The sequence below is a fragment of the Hakea prostrata genome, chromosome 6 (assembly GCF_041222555.1).
Source record: "Hakea prostrata isolate BN-2017 chromosome 6, UWA_Hpros_2, whole genome shotgun sequence".
Classification (NCBI taxonomy): domain Eukaryota; kingdom Viridiplantae; phylum Streptophyta; class Magnoliopsida; order Proteales; family Proteaceae; genus Hakea; species Hakea prostrata.
The window spans coordinates 37,810,853-37,829,046 of NC_142605.1; the positions used below are offsets into that span (position 1 = coordinate 37,810,853).

At 37.1% G+C, this 18,194-nt stretch overlaps 1 protein-coding gene across 2 annotated transcripts; it reads left to right on the forward strand.

Annotated features, from left to right (window-relative positions):
- Window positions 1–699: 699 nt before the first annotated feature.
- Window positions 700–16,852, forward strand: LOC149013908 (Zincin-like metalloproteases family protein). 2 transcript variants are annotated; one of them, XM_089158025.1, is made up of 19 exons: window positions 700–1,001; window positions 1,090–1,171; window positions 1,258–1,310; window positions 1,387–1,441; window positions 2,567–2,705; window positions 2,800–2,854; window positions 4,479–4,701; window positions 5,038–5,133; window positions 6,644–6,763; window positions 6,865–6,987; window positions 7,205–7,360; window positions 8,386–8,502; window positions 10,802–10,927; window positions 11,037–11,104; window positions 12,955–13,090; window positions 13,981–14,146; window positions 15,142–15,438; window positions 15,949–16,007; window positions 16,434–16,852. In XM_089158025.1, exons 1-17 carry the CDS (start codon window positions 802–804, stop codon window positions 15,381–15,383), a joined length of 2,157 nt encoding a protein of 718 aa, XP_089014151.1. In that variant the 5' UTR covers window positions 700–801; the 3' UTR covers window positions 15,384–15,438; window positions 15,949–16,007; window positions 16,434–16,852. The 2 variants fall into 2 exon arrangements, with proteins under 2 accessions (XP_089014151.1, XP_089014150.1); XM_089158024.1 differs by having other exon boundaries at window positions 16,469–16,851.
- The last annotated feature ends 1,342 nt before the right edge of the window (window positions 16,853–18,194 follow it).

The window sequence follows — 18,194 nt, forward strand, 5'->3', positions numbered from 1 at the left end:
TGTATTAAGGGCATGTTTGGTTACATGAATCTAAGAATTATATCCGTTTGGTTATAAAAATCTCTAGATTCATGAAATCTAGAGATTCACCTTTTTACACTAAAAACGTGAATTTTGTAGATTTATGGGTAAATGGTGAAATACAGATATTCCAAAAAACCTATACATTTGCACATTCACAAAAATCATGTGGATCAAATAGTTTTTTAGGATGAATCAACATATTTCATTCCACAACCAAACATCTAATTTTATAAATTATAACTCCATATATTTGAAATCTCCAGACTCATGTAACCAAACAGGCCCTAAGATAATAGAAAGGATGGATGTAATGTTGTTTAGATATACTAATCCCCTATATTAGCTAGCATTGGATTACATCTATCTAATCAGTCCAGATTTCTAGGTAAAAAAATCCATAACAACACCCTTTACACCTCTTCTTGATCACCCATGACTCATGCTCTCCATGATACCGAAATTTACAGAATAGTATTAATTAATAAATATATAAAAGCAGATCATCCAAAAAAAAAAAAAAAAAGAATTTGCGTTGGGCTGCTCTGCTTAGACCCATCAGATGGATGGGCTGTCGAGCCCACGAATAGGCCCACCCATTGGATAGGAGCTGGAATATTTATGTATCCGTATAATACAAAATACAAACATATACCGTTGTTATCGTCTATAAGCTCCAGGTATTACCCGCTGAGTAGCAAATTGAGCGGAGAGAGCAAAAAACCAAACTTCTCAGCGTCGAGATTTTCTGTTGCTCGCGCCTTAGTGGATTCAAACACAATGTTTGCCCTGAAACGGCGAAAAGTTCCAATTCTGGGTTCGAAGCGTCTTCTCTATTGCACGGTTCGGACCTTCACCTCTCGCAGAGACCATTTCTACGCAGCGGTAGCTCCGGAGACCGGAGAAACAGGTCTATATGGATTCGAAATCTTGAAGACGGCGAAAGGTTTCCGACGTTTTGTCGATGAAGCAATCGAGAGGTATCCTTCTATTAGGTCTTTAATTTAATTTATCCATTTATATATATTTTTAAATATTATCTGGAACCTAAAATTTTCTGTTTTTCAGATCGAGCGAACTCATTTCATATGCCTCTAGTACGCCTTCATCGATGGAAATCATCAGAGCCGCAGACGAGATATCAGACACGGTAGGTTTCCCCGATCAATTTTCTCTTAGACTGGTCAGTTACAAGTCAAGGAGCGGTGAGACTAATGGAACTAGTTAATTCTTTAGGTTTGCTCGGTTGTGGATTCGGCAGAACTCTGTAGAAATACTCATCCTAACAGGTAATTGGTTAATATGGATGTGATTTTGTTGCATTCGTCTGTCCGGACTCTATTCTCATTGTTTTGTGTGTTTCAGGGAATACGTGGAGGAGGCTAACAAGGCGTCGTTGAGGATTCAGGAGTATCTACATGTGAGGTGACAGATCACTCATTTGGTGTTCTGTTGTTTCGAAAAGAAATCAATAGGAATTAGCTCATTCTTGTTGTACTTTTTAGCATATGTTTGTTCTTTTTTCATGCTTCAGTTTGGTACCTCAGTAACAAGATAGAATTGTAGTGGAGAAGCTTACAATGTAAACTGAATAAGGTTGGAATGGCAAAGCAGCAATCAGCACAGCATGATTTTCAATCTATATGGACCCTTCTCGTTACTGACCCTTTGGGCTTATGAACGTTTTCCTCCATTGGCTGCAGCCCCCATCCCCGGATAAGGGATATTGAGCGTTTAAATGACTTGATTTTGCTTTGAGCTCCAGTTTTTTTGGTGCTGATCCAATGCCTATCATATAGCATTTTGTTGTATGAGAGTGGTGTTGTCGTTGAGAAAGTAGAGGATATTGTATAACCCTTACGAATTTCTTGGGTACATACTACAACAGGCATCAATTGGTGTTTTGATGCCTAGGCATTCAGTCCGCTCCAGGCAAATCGCCAACTATTCAATGCCTAGGGCAGTATCTGATTTGATACTGAGTTAGCAAACGCTGAACAACAGGGAATCGAAAAACAACCCATTTTTTTGGTATTTGGTGATGTCTTAGATAAAAAAATAAACAAAAATGATTCGGAATTAAAAAAAAAATGGTCAAGACAGAGTTGTTTGCTGCTTGGACCTGGTAATTTAACTTAAGTTGTCGACTGGTCTGACGTATCCATCGTCCAGCGTGGTTGCTGATAGTGCCCAACTTATGCATGAGTCAGTTGATGTCCCCAAAAGGCAATGTGATAAATCTATCAGTCCGACTGATACGCTACAAGATAAACGCTGGCATTTAAGTTGATTCCCAACATGTCAGAAGCTGAAACCATCCATTAGGATGAAATAGGGAGCACGATGTACTATATAAAATTATGGACAGCTAGTTTTTGTATTTTTGTTATTGTGATCAAATTTTGGCTACAGGGTAGTTGAATTAAGCCATCAACGAGTATTTTTATTTTTCCCTATAATGAGCAAGAGCTGTGCTGAATAGTAGATATCTTATAGGCTTTAACGATTGACAGTTACAATTTGTTTTGTTCGGAAAACTTTGCAGTTTCTGAATACAAATCATACTTTATATAATTCGGTGCTAAAAGCAGAAAAAGATGGTCTTCTCCAAACAAAAGAAGCTCAAAGGGCAGCCTATTCTTTGCGTGTTGACTTTGAAAAGGGAGGGATCCATCTTCCTGCTGGTACCTATACAATTCTCTGTCAAACCTTTTTACTGGTGTAGCAGCTAGAAAATATTTCGTCCTTCAATTATTATAATTTCTCTTTTGATGACAGAGAAGTTACATCGAGTTAATCAGTTAAACATTGATATGGCTCATCTCTGCAGAGAGTAAGTGAAGCAAATCTCTTTTTAATTTAAGTGAATTGCTAATTTATTACGACAAACCTGGTATTCGTTATTATCTTATTTTCTACTATAGTATTTTTATGTCCATCATTTGTGGTTTCTTCAGAAAGATTTTAAGATGTTGCTGTAGTCATAAACCAAATAAAAGAAGTTTTCAATTTATGGAACTTTGTTGCATAATTTAGGCCAGTGAACCGTTTGAAAAATGAGTCAACCTTTGTCTAGATGGTGTTGGTTTGTTCCTGTCAACTTGCAGCTGTTATGTAGTGAATTGCAAAATATGGTGTACTTTGTCTTTATTTTATTTTTTTTGTTTTTTGGGTGGAGAATTTAAACATGTTGGCCATTTTATTACATCTTTGGTTCATTAATGAGGAGCTTGCTATTTGTGTTAAGTTCAGAATGTGCCATGCTAGGTTTTGGTAAATTCTACTAAAAAAAATTATACCAATTGTAAATGCTAATTATACACCAGCATCTTTCTTTGTCCTTTTCATTTTGTTTTGCCCCCCAGGCAGGGGGTGGTGGGTGTGGGGGGAGAGGGGGGAGTTGGCCAATAATGTGATCTTGGATTATAAATTTTCTTGCCCTGCTTGATAGATATTTTCTCTTGTTCGAGCTGCTTTGGATGTCAGGGTTAACTCATCTATGGGTCACATGTGTGGGTTAACTCATCAACAAGAAGAATCTAGCAGAAGAATACCTTTATTTATGCTTGGATTCTTCCATGTAAGTCATTCTTGTTTTAAGGATAATATTATTCTGTGGAGAGGGTAAAAGAGAAAATTAAAGCTTTACTCTTCTATTAGTTCACTTGTCTTGAATTCACAAGCCTTAGGTTGCAACTTGATATACATTGTTGGAAAGCCATATTTTAAGCCTTGAAACTAGGGATCTTATTTTCCAAGTATGTTAAAAGATATTAGTCAGACCTTTTCTGCTTTCCTTGAATGGAGATGGCTTGGGATCTGGGCTTTTTTAATGTTTTCTGTTACTTCAGTCCACCATATATCCAATTAGTTTGGAAAAAGAGAGTAATAAACTGAGGGAATGAAATATGGAATCTCTATATTGTTGCTAGGTTAGTAGGCTGAGCTAAATACAATAGCTGTGGCCAACACTAGGCTTCTTACCCCTTTCTTTTCCTCTAACTTTATTGAGAAACTTACAATTCGCAGGTTAAATGGCATGTAGCACATCAGTGTCAAGCTTTTATGCCAATGTTCTTTGTCCTTGTGATTTTGTCAGTGGTCTTTATTTGAAGCTGCCAAAGCTGCAATGCTTTGGTTCTTTGGTCGTAATTCATATACCTTGGTAACTGGGCAAGAACCTTAGTGCTTAGTTGATCTATTTCTGCATATTAAATCTCAAGAAAGATGGTCATTTTAATTTCAGTTAAAGAGTATAATTGGAGTGTGGCTATAGAACTGAGTCCTGCATTCCATGTATATATGATCTTTTTGGGGTGTCTTCATTTGCCTTTTTATCCTTTTAATTTTTATTGTAGTTGACGTTTGTTATTGCTTTGGATGCACCATGGTGTACAGAGGAAATTTGTTTCTTTAAAATTGGAGCAACCTCTTTATGTATTTGGTTTATTTATCAGGTTCAGTGAAAATATAAGCAAAGACCCAGGTTCTGTTGATATATTTCCAGCTTCACGTATTCCACGGAATATACAGCATATTCTTAGGCGCATTTATCGTTCCTCGTATGGTATAACAGAGGAGTCGATGGGGGTTGTAGATAACTCAAGAGAAAAGGGATTTAGGATAATTACTGACCCCAGTACTCTATCCTCTGTACTACAGTGGACATCGGATGATGAGGTAGGCCTCATGTTGTAGGCTTGCTATGGCATTTTCTTCAATTTTTCATTCTATTTCTTTTGTATCTGCGGAATGCAATCTTACGAAGTGCAGAATGTCCAAAGATGGTTTCAGAGGGCTGCTATTATATTCTATTTATTTGTGAAGTTTTGTAACTTTTCACAATTTTCTTGCATAACTGATCTGATTTTTAACTCCTAGAATATTGTTGCAAGCCTTGGCGATGCATGGAAATCATTGTATAGTAATAGAAATAGATCAATTTTGAATCTTTAGTGCTTAAATTTCATTGTAATCACCTATAAAAGTGCACTAAGCTTATATGAAAACTTCCAGGTTAGGAAGCAGTCATACATCAAAGGAAATTCTGTTCCACAGGCAAATCTTGATGTACTTGATAAGCTTATAGCATCTCGCCATGAACTTGCACAGGTCGTCCTTCTATGCTATATTGTTGTCTCAGTGAGATGACTTACTCATTGTATATGGTAATGGTTTCATTTGATGTTCAAATTTATAGACCTGACCATGATCTCTTATGCTCCATTTTGATTTGTGGTGTTAAGGTCATGAGAATGGTTCTTTGTCATTGACATTTGCTGGCAAAAGCTTATGACTCTTATAGTTTAACAGTCCATTGAGCGCCTCCGTGTTTCTTTAGTTATCTGTAATACATTACATTAGTTTGTGTCTTTCTGGCGTGCTTGTTTTGAGTTGGGACTGGTAATTGTAGGACCATTCCTCACTGGCCTACATTAGTCGTCTGTGACTCTGGCTGTTGTGTTGCTTTGTTTGGCCAGCTTCCTGTTGGCTACTTTGTTGCATTAATCGACTGTAAGTTTTATGTTCTTCTCCATGAATTGCTGTTATTTTAAGAGGTGGCAATAAAAAACAAAATTAAAAAAGAAAAAGAAAAAGAGAACCATGATCATGACCTGTCTGATATCATGCCTGTTACTTAATGCAGGATCCCAAAGGACATGGTTGTAATCTGGTTTGAATCCTTCCTGTATGCTGTACTGTTTTAATGAAGAGTAGCAGTTACCCAAACTTTTGGCTTTAGGATTACTGCAGAAGTTTTAAGGGATACCATTATAATTTTTGAATTAGAAAAAGATTCAGCAAAAAGCACTCGCTCTGTCAACTAATTGTGAGTTATGTTATCAAATCAGAGGTAGACTGATTACTGATAATTGCAGTTACACTTGAAATCTGCATTTGAAAAAAACTTATCCTGTAAATTAGTTAGAGCACATATAGTAATGCTTATATTCCTTATTTCTAGAGTTTTTCTGTGCTGGTGGAACAAAAAAAAAGGAATCTTCTGTTTGGGTATACCAGTGTGTTTTATGTACCAGTGAAACAGATTGACCTCTTTTTGTACCACTCCAAATAAAACACCTGTTGCCAATAATTTCTATCATAGGCTCAAAGGATGAAGAGAGAAGAGCAAACATCTGCCACTCTTCATCATCTTTTACCTATGCCTCTGAAAATAGTTTTGGAACAAGTTTTGATGCTCAAAAGGATTTTTTTTAACCACAGAAACAGGGGGAAAAAAAAGGTCTTAGGTAGAAAAGTATGCTTTTGGGATGGAACTCTTGATGGTATCAACTATCAAAGATATGATCAAGTTGACACTTAGAATCCTTCTGCTCATGCAGGAAATATGTTAGCTGAAGTTAATTCTTAGTTGGCCACCTAACATGTTGTACATGGTTAAGGAAAGATATACCTTTTACAGTTTCATTTATTCAGCTATTTTATAGTTGTCTTTCTTATAATAAAATTCAGGGAATGAGTCACATTTCCAGTTCTATTACATTGGTTGTGAAGGTATTGTTAGTGAATTTTGTATTTGATGTTGTAAGCCATTGATTTTCTTTTTATTATTATTTTATTTATTTCTGTATTATTATTTGTGTGTGTGGAATGAATGCAGATAATGGGGCACAAATCTTATGCTGAGTTTGTAACCCATTCCAACATGGCCTCATCATCAGAAGTTGCCATGTCTTTTTTGCTTGATTTGAGCAAGATTGTCAAGCCCAAGGCTGATGAGGTATCCTGTCTTGATACATATACTTGAAAGCAGTGAATATTTTTGGTACCTTCTGATCATTACCTACATGGGTATGTTACGGCTATTTTCTTCCTTTGTAGGAGTTTGAGGCAATACGAAATTTTAAGAAGTCTTCTGGTCATGGTTCTGATGCTTTGGAGCCATGGGATGAGGCCTACTTCACTGGGATGATGAAATCCTCTGCCTTCAAATTGGACTCTGCAGTAAGCTTATCCATGGTGTTTCATTGTTTGATGTGCATGTTATCTAATTTTCAAAGCTCACTTTAGTAGCTCCTGTTTACCAGTGGTTTCTCTTAACATGTTGAATTTCTTCTTGCATTCCCTGCATCATATTTAGTGATGAAGCTTTTAGAGATGCCTACTTTTTCCTTCATCATTCACATACAGGATAACATTTTTTTCATGCTGTTTTGAGCAGGTTGTTGCATCATATTTTCCCCTATCACAGTGCATTGAGGGTTTGAAATTGCTAGTAGAATCATTGTTTGGTGCAACATTTCGCCACATACCTCTTGCAGCTGGTGAATCTTGGCATCCAGATGTACTGAAAATGGCACTTCATCATCCTGAAGAGGTGGATTGTCTTCTTTAGTCTTGACTAAATTTTATGTCATGTATGTTGATCCATAGAGGCGTGTCCTTAAGAGTTTGTGGTTGAACTGTTGAACACTTGGATGATTAGAGAATAGTGTGTGTGTGTGGTAGCTTCTAAATCTTTGTTCCTGGCCAGTTTTGGCCCTGGCTGAAACTGAAATTTCCGAGGTCTGAACCTTGGTTTTTCCTTTTCCTTAGTCAAATGTGGTAAGTGTGTTTGTGTTTATTTTAAAACAGACTGGAGATTGGGGAGGGGTTCAACACCAAATGCATAATGTGGAGGCAGGATCCTGCTAGTCATGAGATCAGTTTTCAGGTCAAGGCACCAATGCACCTGGCTATACTGGTGTCACCGGCTATCAGTTTTAGGATTGCACAGCCAATTTTTTTGCAATATAGCTCTGAAGCCTTTATTAAAATCTGAAGCCAAACTGCCGCTTCAATGATCTTTTTCCCAATAACATATATAACAACGCTTAAATAGGCAGTCTCCATTGATGGTCTGATTACACTTTTTAACAAAGGCGTACTATTGATTGGTTTTTCCTTATTTGTGACACAAATTTCAATTGTGTTTTAAGTGTTTATTGAATGTTGTATTATCTGGTAGTAAATTATGTATAGAATTTTAAAAGAAAAGTTGCATAAACTTACATGTAGTACGGACATTGAGTTTTCCTGAAAGCTACGGGCCAAAATATAATCACTTGACACCCCCCCCCCATATGGCTAACTGAAAGTACTAGATTTCAGTTCAATTCTGTGTAATGACTGTAGTCCAACATACTTTGGTTTCTACCTCAGTTAAATTGCATTCAAGAAGCATCCTAACAGCTTGCAGCTTAATAGCTACAGGACAAGGTGATGCAGACCATATAATTCTAAGTGATTTCCAATTTGACTATCTAGTTTTGTGCATTCTGAATTGAAGCCTAATTCCCCCCCCCCCCCCCCTGCTTACTACTTATAATTCGTGCTTAAATGGCACTGTATTTGTATTTGTAGGGTGACCTGGGGTATCTGTACCTTGACCTGTACTCCAGGAAGGGGAAGTATCCTGGTTGTGCTCATTTCGCCATCAAAGGTGCATGTCAAATATCCAAGACGGAGTACCAACTTCCTGTATGTTTGTCTCCCATTTGAACCTATTTTGTTTCAAACTATTGTGCGATGATTATGTAATGCTGATTGATATACTTACCTGGATTTGCTAATAGAATTTCATGAAGTAGCTGCCTAACTGCCCTTCTAGGAATCATGTTTCAATGTGATGTGTGATGGATAATATGAACTTAAGGCCAGATTTTATGCTGCATGCATCAATTATTCGTTCATTTCCTTTATTCCTGTTATGGGTAAATTATTATCAGAAATTTGATAATCAAAATGCGTGCTTGATATGGGTATTTTGTATTACAGTTAGGGGTCAGCTTCCCAATGTAGCAATGTATATTGAATGCATTTATTTAAGCATATTGAAAGGCATATACTTAAACCAAAATGCTGGGTCTATTCATGACTTACAAGCCAGCATCTTATGAGGAGAAAAACATGCATAACCACTTGCATGGAGATTCGGTATGCTTATAATTAGTTTATTTTCTGTTTCAGTCATGATTTTAATAGCCGATAGGATTTTTTCTGTCATAGTCAAATTAGGTTTGTTTTAGTGCTATAGCTACATTGTAGTAGAATTGGTGATGCAGCATAACCAATTACTGTTCATGCTACACTACGTGAACAATAACTAGGAGGTTATTTCCTATTTGGTGGCCCCGAGTCCAGTTTGCAAGGAGATAAAAATAGAAGATGTTGTTTGGTGGGAATTTTAAAGATAATGTAAGATTTTATTATCTACTCATTGGGGGTTAATTTATGTAATAAAATTTTAGTTTAGGTAGGATCTTTAGGATTAGTTTTAGTTAGTTTTAAATTGTGAAGAGTCCTAGTAGGATCAGTCTTAATTTTAAATTTCCAAGAGTTCTACTATAATTGTTTTCTTATTGAAGTATGTTTCTTTTATTATTTAAGCACTTATAATCAGCTTATTGAGGATGGAATAGAAATAATGAATTAAAGCTTGTACATTTGTAGCACCCCCCTCTCCTCTCTTTCTTCCCCCTATCTTCTTTATTCTTCTCCCTTCCCCATTCTGGTCCCCATAAATTGGTTATAGACATTATTGAATGAGATTGATGAGATTTAAGAATTCCTTCAAAGTTCTGTGCGGTTCAGTTGTTGGAGTGAGAAGCCTTGAGTCAATAAATGTGCCATGGCCCCCTTGAAGGCTAGTGGAGACTACTTCCATTCAGGATGCTTCCTTGTAGGCTTTTTGATAGGGAGCAGCTTTGGGAGTTGGCTCCAGGTACCCTGTTATGTGATCCTTTTTTGGTCAAATTGGTTGAGCCACCTGAAACCGAAAATGTTACCAGTTGGGTGTGAGACTCGGGAACTTAAAGCACAGTGTAAGATTGGCATTTGACCAGGTATCCCCTGATCTAAGTACTTGATCTGCTGAAATTAAAAGTCTCATTATTTCTGCAACTATCTGTTCCAGATTAAAAAACTTCTGTTACATTTTACTCTGGAGTCCTGCCATTAAATTTGAATTATATTTTGAGGTTGACTGAGTCAACTATAAGGGAAGCTTTATATTTTTGTTTGTCTATTCTGACTTCTGGAGATCATTTAATTAAACATCTGTTTTCTACTTTTTATTTCAAATTTGAGTTACATTCAAATTACTTTTCCACTAACTTTTAAAATCTCATCATCTTCTAAAGGAATCTTATTTTGTTATGCTGCAAATTGGTTGCATTGGTGCTTGACAGTTCCTAATGGTCCTAGGAAGCTTGTATTTTTCTTTTATTTCATCAAATTGGTTCAATATGACCTTAAATAACAGAGCTTGTTTCAAAATGTGGACTGTCTTTGTTCTTAAATATTGCCTTATTTATTCACTTGATAGTTCATTTTGTTACTTCATACCGAAATGTTGTGAATAAGTGAAGCTAGATTTTGTTGAGCTGTATACCAGCTAAGATTTCACTGAGTATGGCAGTGATTATTAAGCATGCTTTAGATGGATCTTTGAGTAGTTTCTTAGGAGTCCGGATCCTCAACCCACATGGAGAGGAAATTTTCCAACCCACATGATTGGATTTTTGACACTTGTCCAATCTTATAGCAAGATCCTTTTTTTTTAGTAAATTGGCTGAAAACAATGATTAATGGTGTTAAATTCTATTTTAGCCAATTTGCTAAGAAAAGAGGATCTTGCTTTGAGGTTGGACACATGTCAAGAATCCAACATGCAGGTTGGAAAATTTCCTCTTCATGTGGGTAGAAGATCCAGATTTGTTTCTGGGTCATGTATCTAGATCACTGTGGTCAAGTCTATCTGTACTAATTGATGGTGTAGGTTGTAGCCCTCGTCTGCAATTTCTCGGCTTCACGCGGTTCATCAAATCCAAGGCTTAACCACTGGGAAGTAGAAACTCTGTTTCATGAGTTTGGACATGCTCTTCATTCTTTGCTTTCTCGAACGGTATTTTTAAATTTTATCACTGTTGAAATATAGATCAAGTTATTAGTATATGATTTTTTCTTTATCTGATTTTTACTTTATCTTATTTGCTCATTATTGAATGATGTAGGATTACCAACACTTTTCTGGTACCAGAGTGGTTCTTGATTTAGCTGAAACACCTGCAAACCTTTTCGAGTGAGTACCATAAATAGCTTGGAATGGTGCTATCTCAATCATTGACACACTGCATACCCTTGCTTATTGAAGAATAATCTCCGTACTTAAATGCAATATAGTATTGTTACGAAGTTGTTAGATGAAATATAGTATTGTGACGAAGTTCTTAGTTTTTATTGTGCTTTGTTGTCTTGTACACTGAATGACAGATGTGTCTCTTGTGAAAGTTGAGGTGCAGTACTAGATGCTGCAAGCTTCCCATGATCCATTGTTGGGACATGTGATGTAGAGCTCCTGCTAGTATCAGGAATGTGAATTTGAATCCTATAAGAAACTTACAATGAACTCCCCAATCCAATCAGAGTAGGAAACTGTTGACCCAGTTGTTGAGGTTTCACCAAGGCAACGAGGGTTTCTCGAGGTCCAGGCGACTATCACTTTAGTGGTACCAGAACAGGTTGGGCATTGTTTATGCCAAATATCATCGGCCAGGCGATCTAGGTAATTATTGCAGTAGTTGTGTTGAAACAGTTTTGGACCTTATTTATGTGAAGTATCATTGTTTGGGCAGCATTTCTTTTGGGTCTAGGTTACTGTTGCCTTAGTGGTGTCAAACCAGGTTTGGCCCTTATTTGTGCCAAATATCATTAATATCCTGTTATTTTGGTTATTTGAGATATTATTTTATAAAAAGGTAAATGCCCTTATTTGAATCCAGTACAACTGGTTAGAAAATAAAATTCCAACATCGTAAAGTGACCCCCCCCCCCCAACCCAACAGCCCTGGAGTGCATAAAGAGGTTGAAGAAAAAAATTGGATTTTCGGCACTATGTGAAATTTTCTACATCCTATGCTAGTTTCTTCCCCCCCCCACCCCCAACCCCCCGCGCGCGCAAAAAAAAGAAAAGAAATCCAAAGCTTCTCTTCTCTTACTCTTAAATGTAGTAAAAACATTGCTAAAATCCATGATAACAGTAAAATATTTGTTAGTTTTGATATCTAGAACAATAGGTTAGTGCAGAGAGATTTTGATAGCATTTATTCACACCAGTTTAGGTTTGACTGGAACATTACTCTTTCAATATGAATCAGACTTTTCGCAATCTTGAATTTGTTGAAAATCTGGTTTTGTGCTCTATCTAATACGAAAAGTGTTGTGTAAAAATAAAGTCATTTTGACAGTCAAACTTCTTAAAAACAAAAACATGTCTCTAAATTGAGAGTAGACCCAGAGTTACTAGACTTGGCTGCGGATCCTGGGACTATGAAAGCCCTAGAGATGTCAGAAGTTTTATGATTTGGTTGAGTAATCAATAAAACATGATTATTTTGAAGAGGAGACCTTGACCAATATCCTCTGGATATCTATGAGATCTAAGTGATTGGGCGGCATGGTTCTGTCTTGGATGAGGGTGAAAGTCCCAAGGTTGGAGGTTATTTCTGGTTATTCACTGCATGGTTTTTCTGTTCATTTGAATAAATTATGTGTAGTTGGTATCTTTTACAGTTAGGGGATGTAATTTGAGGAACAATATTTGTGAACCAATTATGTTTCAGATTTGGCTTGTGCTATAGAAAAGTTTATACAGGAACAACAACTCAGCCTTCTCCCCACTAAACGGGGTTGGTTATAAAATGCTTTTGATTGGATTGGTGGTGTGGTTGTTTAGATGTTGAACAGCATTGAAACAAAATACAAATTATCCTTTGGTATAGTTCCTATAATTTTGTCTGTGATGACTCTTAAGCCTAACAATTTGCTATGGTTTTGCAAAAATTCTTGGTTTCAAACAAATCTTCAAGCATTTTCTCTGTTTCATGTCTAAAACCACTTTATGAGGCTCATGTCTTTTCTGGTACTTTCCAGATACTATGCATGGGACTACCGATTCTTAAGGACGTTCGCAAAGCACTATTCTACTGGTGAAGTTATTCCTCAAAAACTGGTGGAGTCAATGAACGGTGCCAGAAATATGTTCTCGGCAACTGAGCTGCAGAGGCAGGTTTGTTTCCTCGGGCTCTGCACTCTTTACTTAATTCCAGATGATTTTTCTTAGATTGCAATTATAAAAGCACACTGTTGAGTATGGAGACCAATCTATTTTTTCGAGTAGCCAATATGGTTCTTGGTATGTTCCGAAGAGTTAAACTTCTTCACTCAATTTTTTAGGAACCTCAGAAAAAGAGGAATAGGCAAATTTATTTTGGAATCCCATAAGCTGGTTTCAGCATATTTTATCCTTAGTAAATGGATCAGTTGGACCGTAATCCTTTACCTGTTAAGAGAGGTCTTCGTTGAAGGTATCAAAACTGGGTTCAGAGTTGTGCAATTGCCCAATTTGGATCGTAATTGATGGTAGTTAATTCTGGCTGCTGGCAGTTCTATAAGATGAAAATGGAGTTGGTCAAAAGGCTTGAAGCAAATCTCTTGTCTTGGCTATCATGTTCCTTTTGATCACCAAAACACAGAACAACAAAAGAAGCTCACTGTTTCGGAGAAATCTGCAAGTTCCTCGAGCAAACCAGTCCAAAAATTCAATTTCCGAAAAATCAAACCCTTCTGTATATATTAATCCAAAAAAAAAAACCCTTCTATTTAATCCTATTTTCCTCTGACCGTGCCAGTTCGAATCAGAGTCGAATTTTAGTTGATGTAGATCAATCAGATGCTCAATTTTGAGATTGAAAACCTTACACATTGAAACTAGCTGAAGCATCGAGCATATAGGAAGTCTTAACTGATGATCAACTTTGCCTCATGGCAGTCATCGTGTATCCAGATCAAGTACCAAAATTTCCTAATGCTTCAAGAATATGCTACTTGGCGTACACGCTTAGATCTTGCTTTTTGAAATTAACCATTTTGGCTGACAGATATTTTACCTTATTTCAGATCTTCTATGCTTTGATTGACCAAACATTTTTTGGGGAACAATCGTCCTCGTCGAGAGATACAATCTCTGTTGTTGCAGACCTGAAAAGACAACATACAAGCTGGAAGCATGTTGAGGGTACACATTGGCACACCCGATTCAATCACCTTTTAAATTATGGGGCAGGTATGAGCTACAATTTTATTGTAGGGATGTGATCCCAAAGCTCAATATAATCTTTAAAATAATGCATAGTAAGTACTTTGTTTCTCTTTATGATTTAGGTGAAGTAAGCATATTCTTTCTTTTCTTTTTTTTTTTTTCTTTGTAAAAGAAGATGTATTCCTGCTGAAACAGTAGGAAACTATTGTAGGTTCCAATGCCTGTGAATCTATGTGCCTGTTCTTGTGCGTGTTCTCAGTTAAATTGCATTGTGGATGCAATTACCCCATAAATAACGTAGTAACAGAATTTGTTGTGGAGAAGACTTGCATTAGGCTGTTGAGAAGAAGCTTTTCCTCCTTGAGGCTAGGAAATCCACAGATGCAAGTCAATGGAGAACTCGGATCACCATTTTGGATGATACTGATCTGGAGGTTTCTAGACCTAAAATCAGGAGGGTTCCTATTAATTTTGTTTTAGCAAAAGGTTGTATCGTTTACTGGATGGTATCCATGTTTCCGGCACATAAGAAAAGGAGCTCAGTGGTGCAAGTATTCCTGATTCTTTATTGAGGACTAATTGTAAGTCTGTAGTTGACTCATCAAATGCCTTTCCTCAGTTAAGATATCATTTTTGCTGATTTTATTCATTCTTATGTACGAATTCTTCTCAAAGTTCTGGAAAATACTGTGCAGTGACTGATGTTTAAGCTTATCAGATAAGATTTTCTTTTCATGTACTTCCTTTATCCTCTACTTGTTCACCTTTATCATGTGTATCAGCTGATGTTTTGGTTAGTTGGTATTGGTTGAGATTCGCTAAGATTTTTTCTTCCTGCTGTCGCTTGTTTGTCAACTAGAAAGTACTGTGAATTTATTCAGTTTAAAACATGTGCATCGGTTTTTTCGTGGTGCACACCCTCTTATTGTACCACATTATGTTGTTCTTAGAACATTCTTGTGAAACATTTCCAATTGATGTCTCCCCCATACCCTTCCCCTTTGTCATACTTTATGTAGGATATTATAGCTACCTTTATGCCAAGTGTTTTGCTGCATCTATATGGAAGGAGCTGTTCTTGGAGAATCCACTGTCAATGGATGCAGGATCTGCTCTTAGGACTAAATTCTTGCAGCATGGTGGCGCAAGAGACCCATCGGAAATGTTGACGGATTTGGTCCGGAATGATGTCTTAAGATATCATAATGGAGGAATTGTTCCCAACATCAATAGTCTCTGTGAAGAGATGAAGCTACTCTAAGGCCTCTCTCGTAGCATAGAATTTTGTGTGGGCAGACGGCAAAAAAGATCAGAAGGTCAAGTTACAGCACGATCTCCACTAGTAACTTTATGCTTAGTTGATAATGCTGAATCCATTTATCTGTACCATGATTGATTAATGAAGTGATCTTGAGGAAGAAATAAGAATTCAAGCGGCAGAATAAAAGAGTTTGAATTTTGTTACAAGCCCTAATTGGGTGCAGACTTCAAATCCCAGAATACTGCTTGTGGCTCCATTTGGTTGTCTATGAGTTTGCACCCTCTCCTTTGAGGGGCTCTCTCAATGTGTGTCCTTTTGAGTTATAGGATTTAGTCACATGGTATATTTTAATCTAAGGGTTATGGTAAGTCCAACGAGCACTCTTGGATTAGAGTATTACACATGACTGAATTGTACAACTCATTCAACACTCACTGTGAGATTTCTTCAAGAGAGCCAAATGTCACGTTTCTAGGGTATGGTATGACCATTTGCTTGTATTGCAGCGACTTTTCATTGTTTTTTAGAGAATCTACAAAAGACTTATGTTTGACCAGTCTTACAGAACAGGGAGCTAGTCACGGAACAGTTGCTGAAGGGTATCCATGAGCAAGAGTGTGACGGGTAAGTGAAGAATACTGACTCCATCCCTTTATTTCATTCATCTTATTTTAATTTTAATTTTTGTGAAATTTTTTTCTTTCTCTTTCCATTATTTCATATTATGCTGAAGTCCAAATACTCAAAATAATTATTTAGCGTAATTTGCCTTAAATCAATCAGCATTCATCACTTCATTATTGATATTATAACTAAATTGCCTTTTGGTATGCATTTTAGTTTGATGTCACGTTCTCAGATGATCAAATTTGTATTATCCACGAATGCAAAATCCACTTGAAATGCATACCAAACGTAGCCTATGGTATCACATTTCCAGTGCCAACAATAAAAATCTGAGTAAATATCAATATTTGTGAAGTTAGAGTTGTCACATTGAAGTTGATTATTTTTTTTTCTTCTTGTTTTATTCAAAATAAATTGATTCAGAAAGAGTGGAATGGCAATTATGTTTCTTGGCCCAGAATTATTGCATATAAAAGGAGGGTCTGAAGCCTCACTTCAAGAGGGGGACCCTTGGGAGTTGGGGCTACCTGAGGCGCACAAATGTACTGATGATCCAGGCCGAAAAGAGTTTTCCCCTACTATGCTGAAGAGAAGAAGCGTGAGCGGGCATGAAGGTACTTTTGAAACACACTAAAATCCTGTGGCGTTTTTGAACCCTAGAGGTCGGCAAACAGTCCTTTTTTCTTTTTTTTTGGCAAACAGTCCTCTGGATGGAGAAAAACTAACGGTAAAAGATGTGTGGTTGTGATTAATGGTTTATTCTGTGAAATTTCTATCATAAGTTATATTGGGCCAAATGGGAGTCGCAGTTGCAAAATTGTTCTGTTTCAATTTCAAGTTCCAGCTGGACTTCAGTGCTGCATATTAACACTGTGCTACGAAAGGTCGAGACAAGAATTTGATCTCAACCATTTGTTTTTCAGAAGTGTGAGAACACACACATTTTGGAAATGGACGGTTGAGATTGATTCGGTTGAGATTGAATCAATCTCGACCGTTCACTGCAGGTGTTGTGCATTAATGGCGCATCACCTGAGCAATTTCAAGTTCCTAACACTAGCTGAGTGGAAAATTATCGGTGGTGGCCCCGGATTGATTTGAGGGAGATAAAATAAAGGGGAAAAGAAAAGGTCCCAGATCTGAAGGTATGTGGCCGTGCTTGTTCTAACTGCTAGTGGTGGTGGGCTGCTGGCAGATGCAAATAATGCTGCTTTCCTGACATGTTTGCTGCAAATAATGCTGCTTTCCTCCAGCGTCTTTTCTCCTCACCCTTTCATCTGCTTCTTTTCTTTTTGCATCTAACACTCCTGTTTGATGTTTCTTTTTATGATCAAGAAGATGCACGCGAAGTTTACCCAAAAATGGAAAGGGGAAGAAAAAAAATGTGCATGGTAAGGTTCTTTATTTTCAAATCTAGCATTTATTTTTATGGTAAATGACACCTGCTTCAACTTTTGCCAAAGGGTGCAATTTTGGTCCTTTCGGATAATTGACAGGTGCCTTAATTTGTACCAAGTAAAGGATGCAACAGAATCAAAGAAAGATTATAGTTGCATTTTCATAGAACAAATTGACCAGAATATTAGCTATCAATTCTCCTTATACACTTGGCATCCATGGGTTGAGTGTGTAACTCACCTTTGATTCGTTTTGTTATTTTGTTTTCCAAAAATACCGACATAGAGATTGAATCATCTGTCCGAGAGAGAACCAAACAAAACAGTTGGAAATTGACATGGGAGGGATCTCAAGTTCTCAGCCCAGCAAGTTTATTTCTAATATGTGCCAGGTGTGTCAATCTCCATGGAAGGCATTTTTCGCGGTCTTAATCATGGTCGAAAGCATGATGGAGACCGGAGAAACGATCTTGTGATCTAAAACCTCTATTTAAGTCTTAAGATGCATGGAATCCCTATGTCCAAAATATGCATTTTTAGAATTTTCTTGTTTCACCATTTTTGTATAAGGGAAGCAGCGATATGTGATGCTTCCATGGGTGATGCTTAGATTCACTCTGTTGGGACACGTGTTGAGAACTGGTGGATGATATTACGTTTCAGGTGGGACCCTTTTGATCGGCCTTGTTTCCCGCGCCCGGAGTCGGTTGCTCTATTATTGTATGGTTTTCATTATGAAGTCTTTGTCTTTTTATTTTCACTTTCCCTTTTCTTTTTGCCCTTTTTT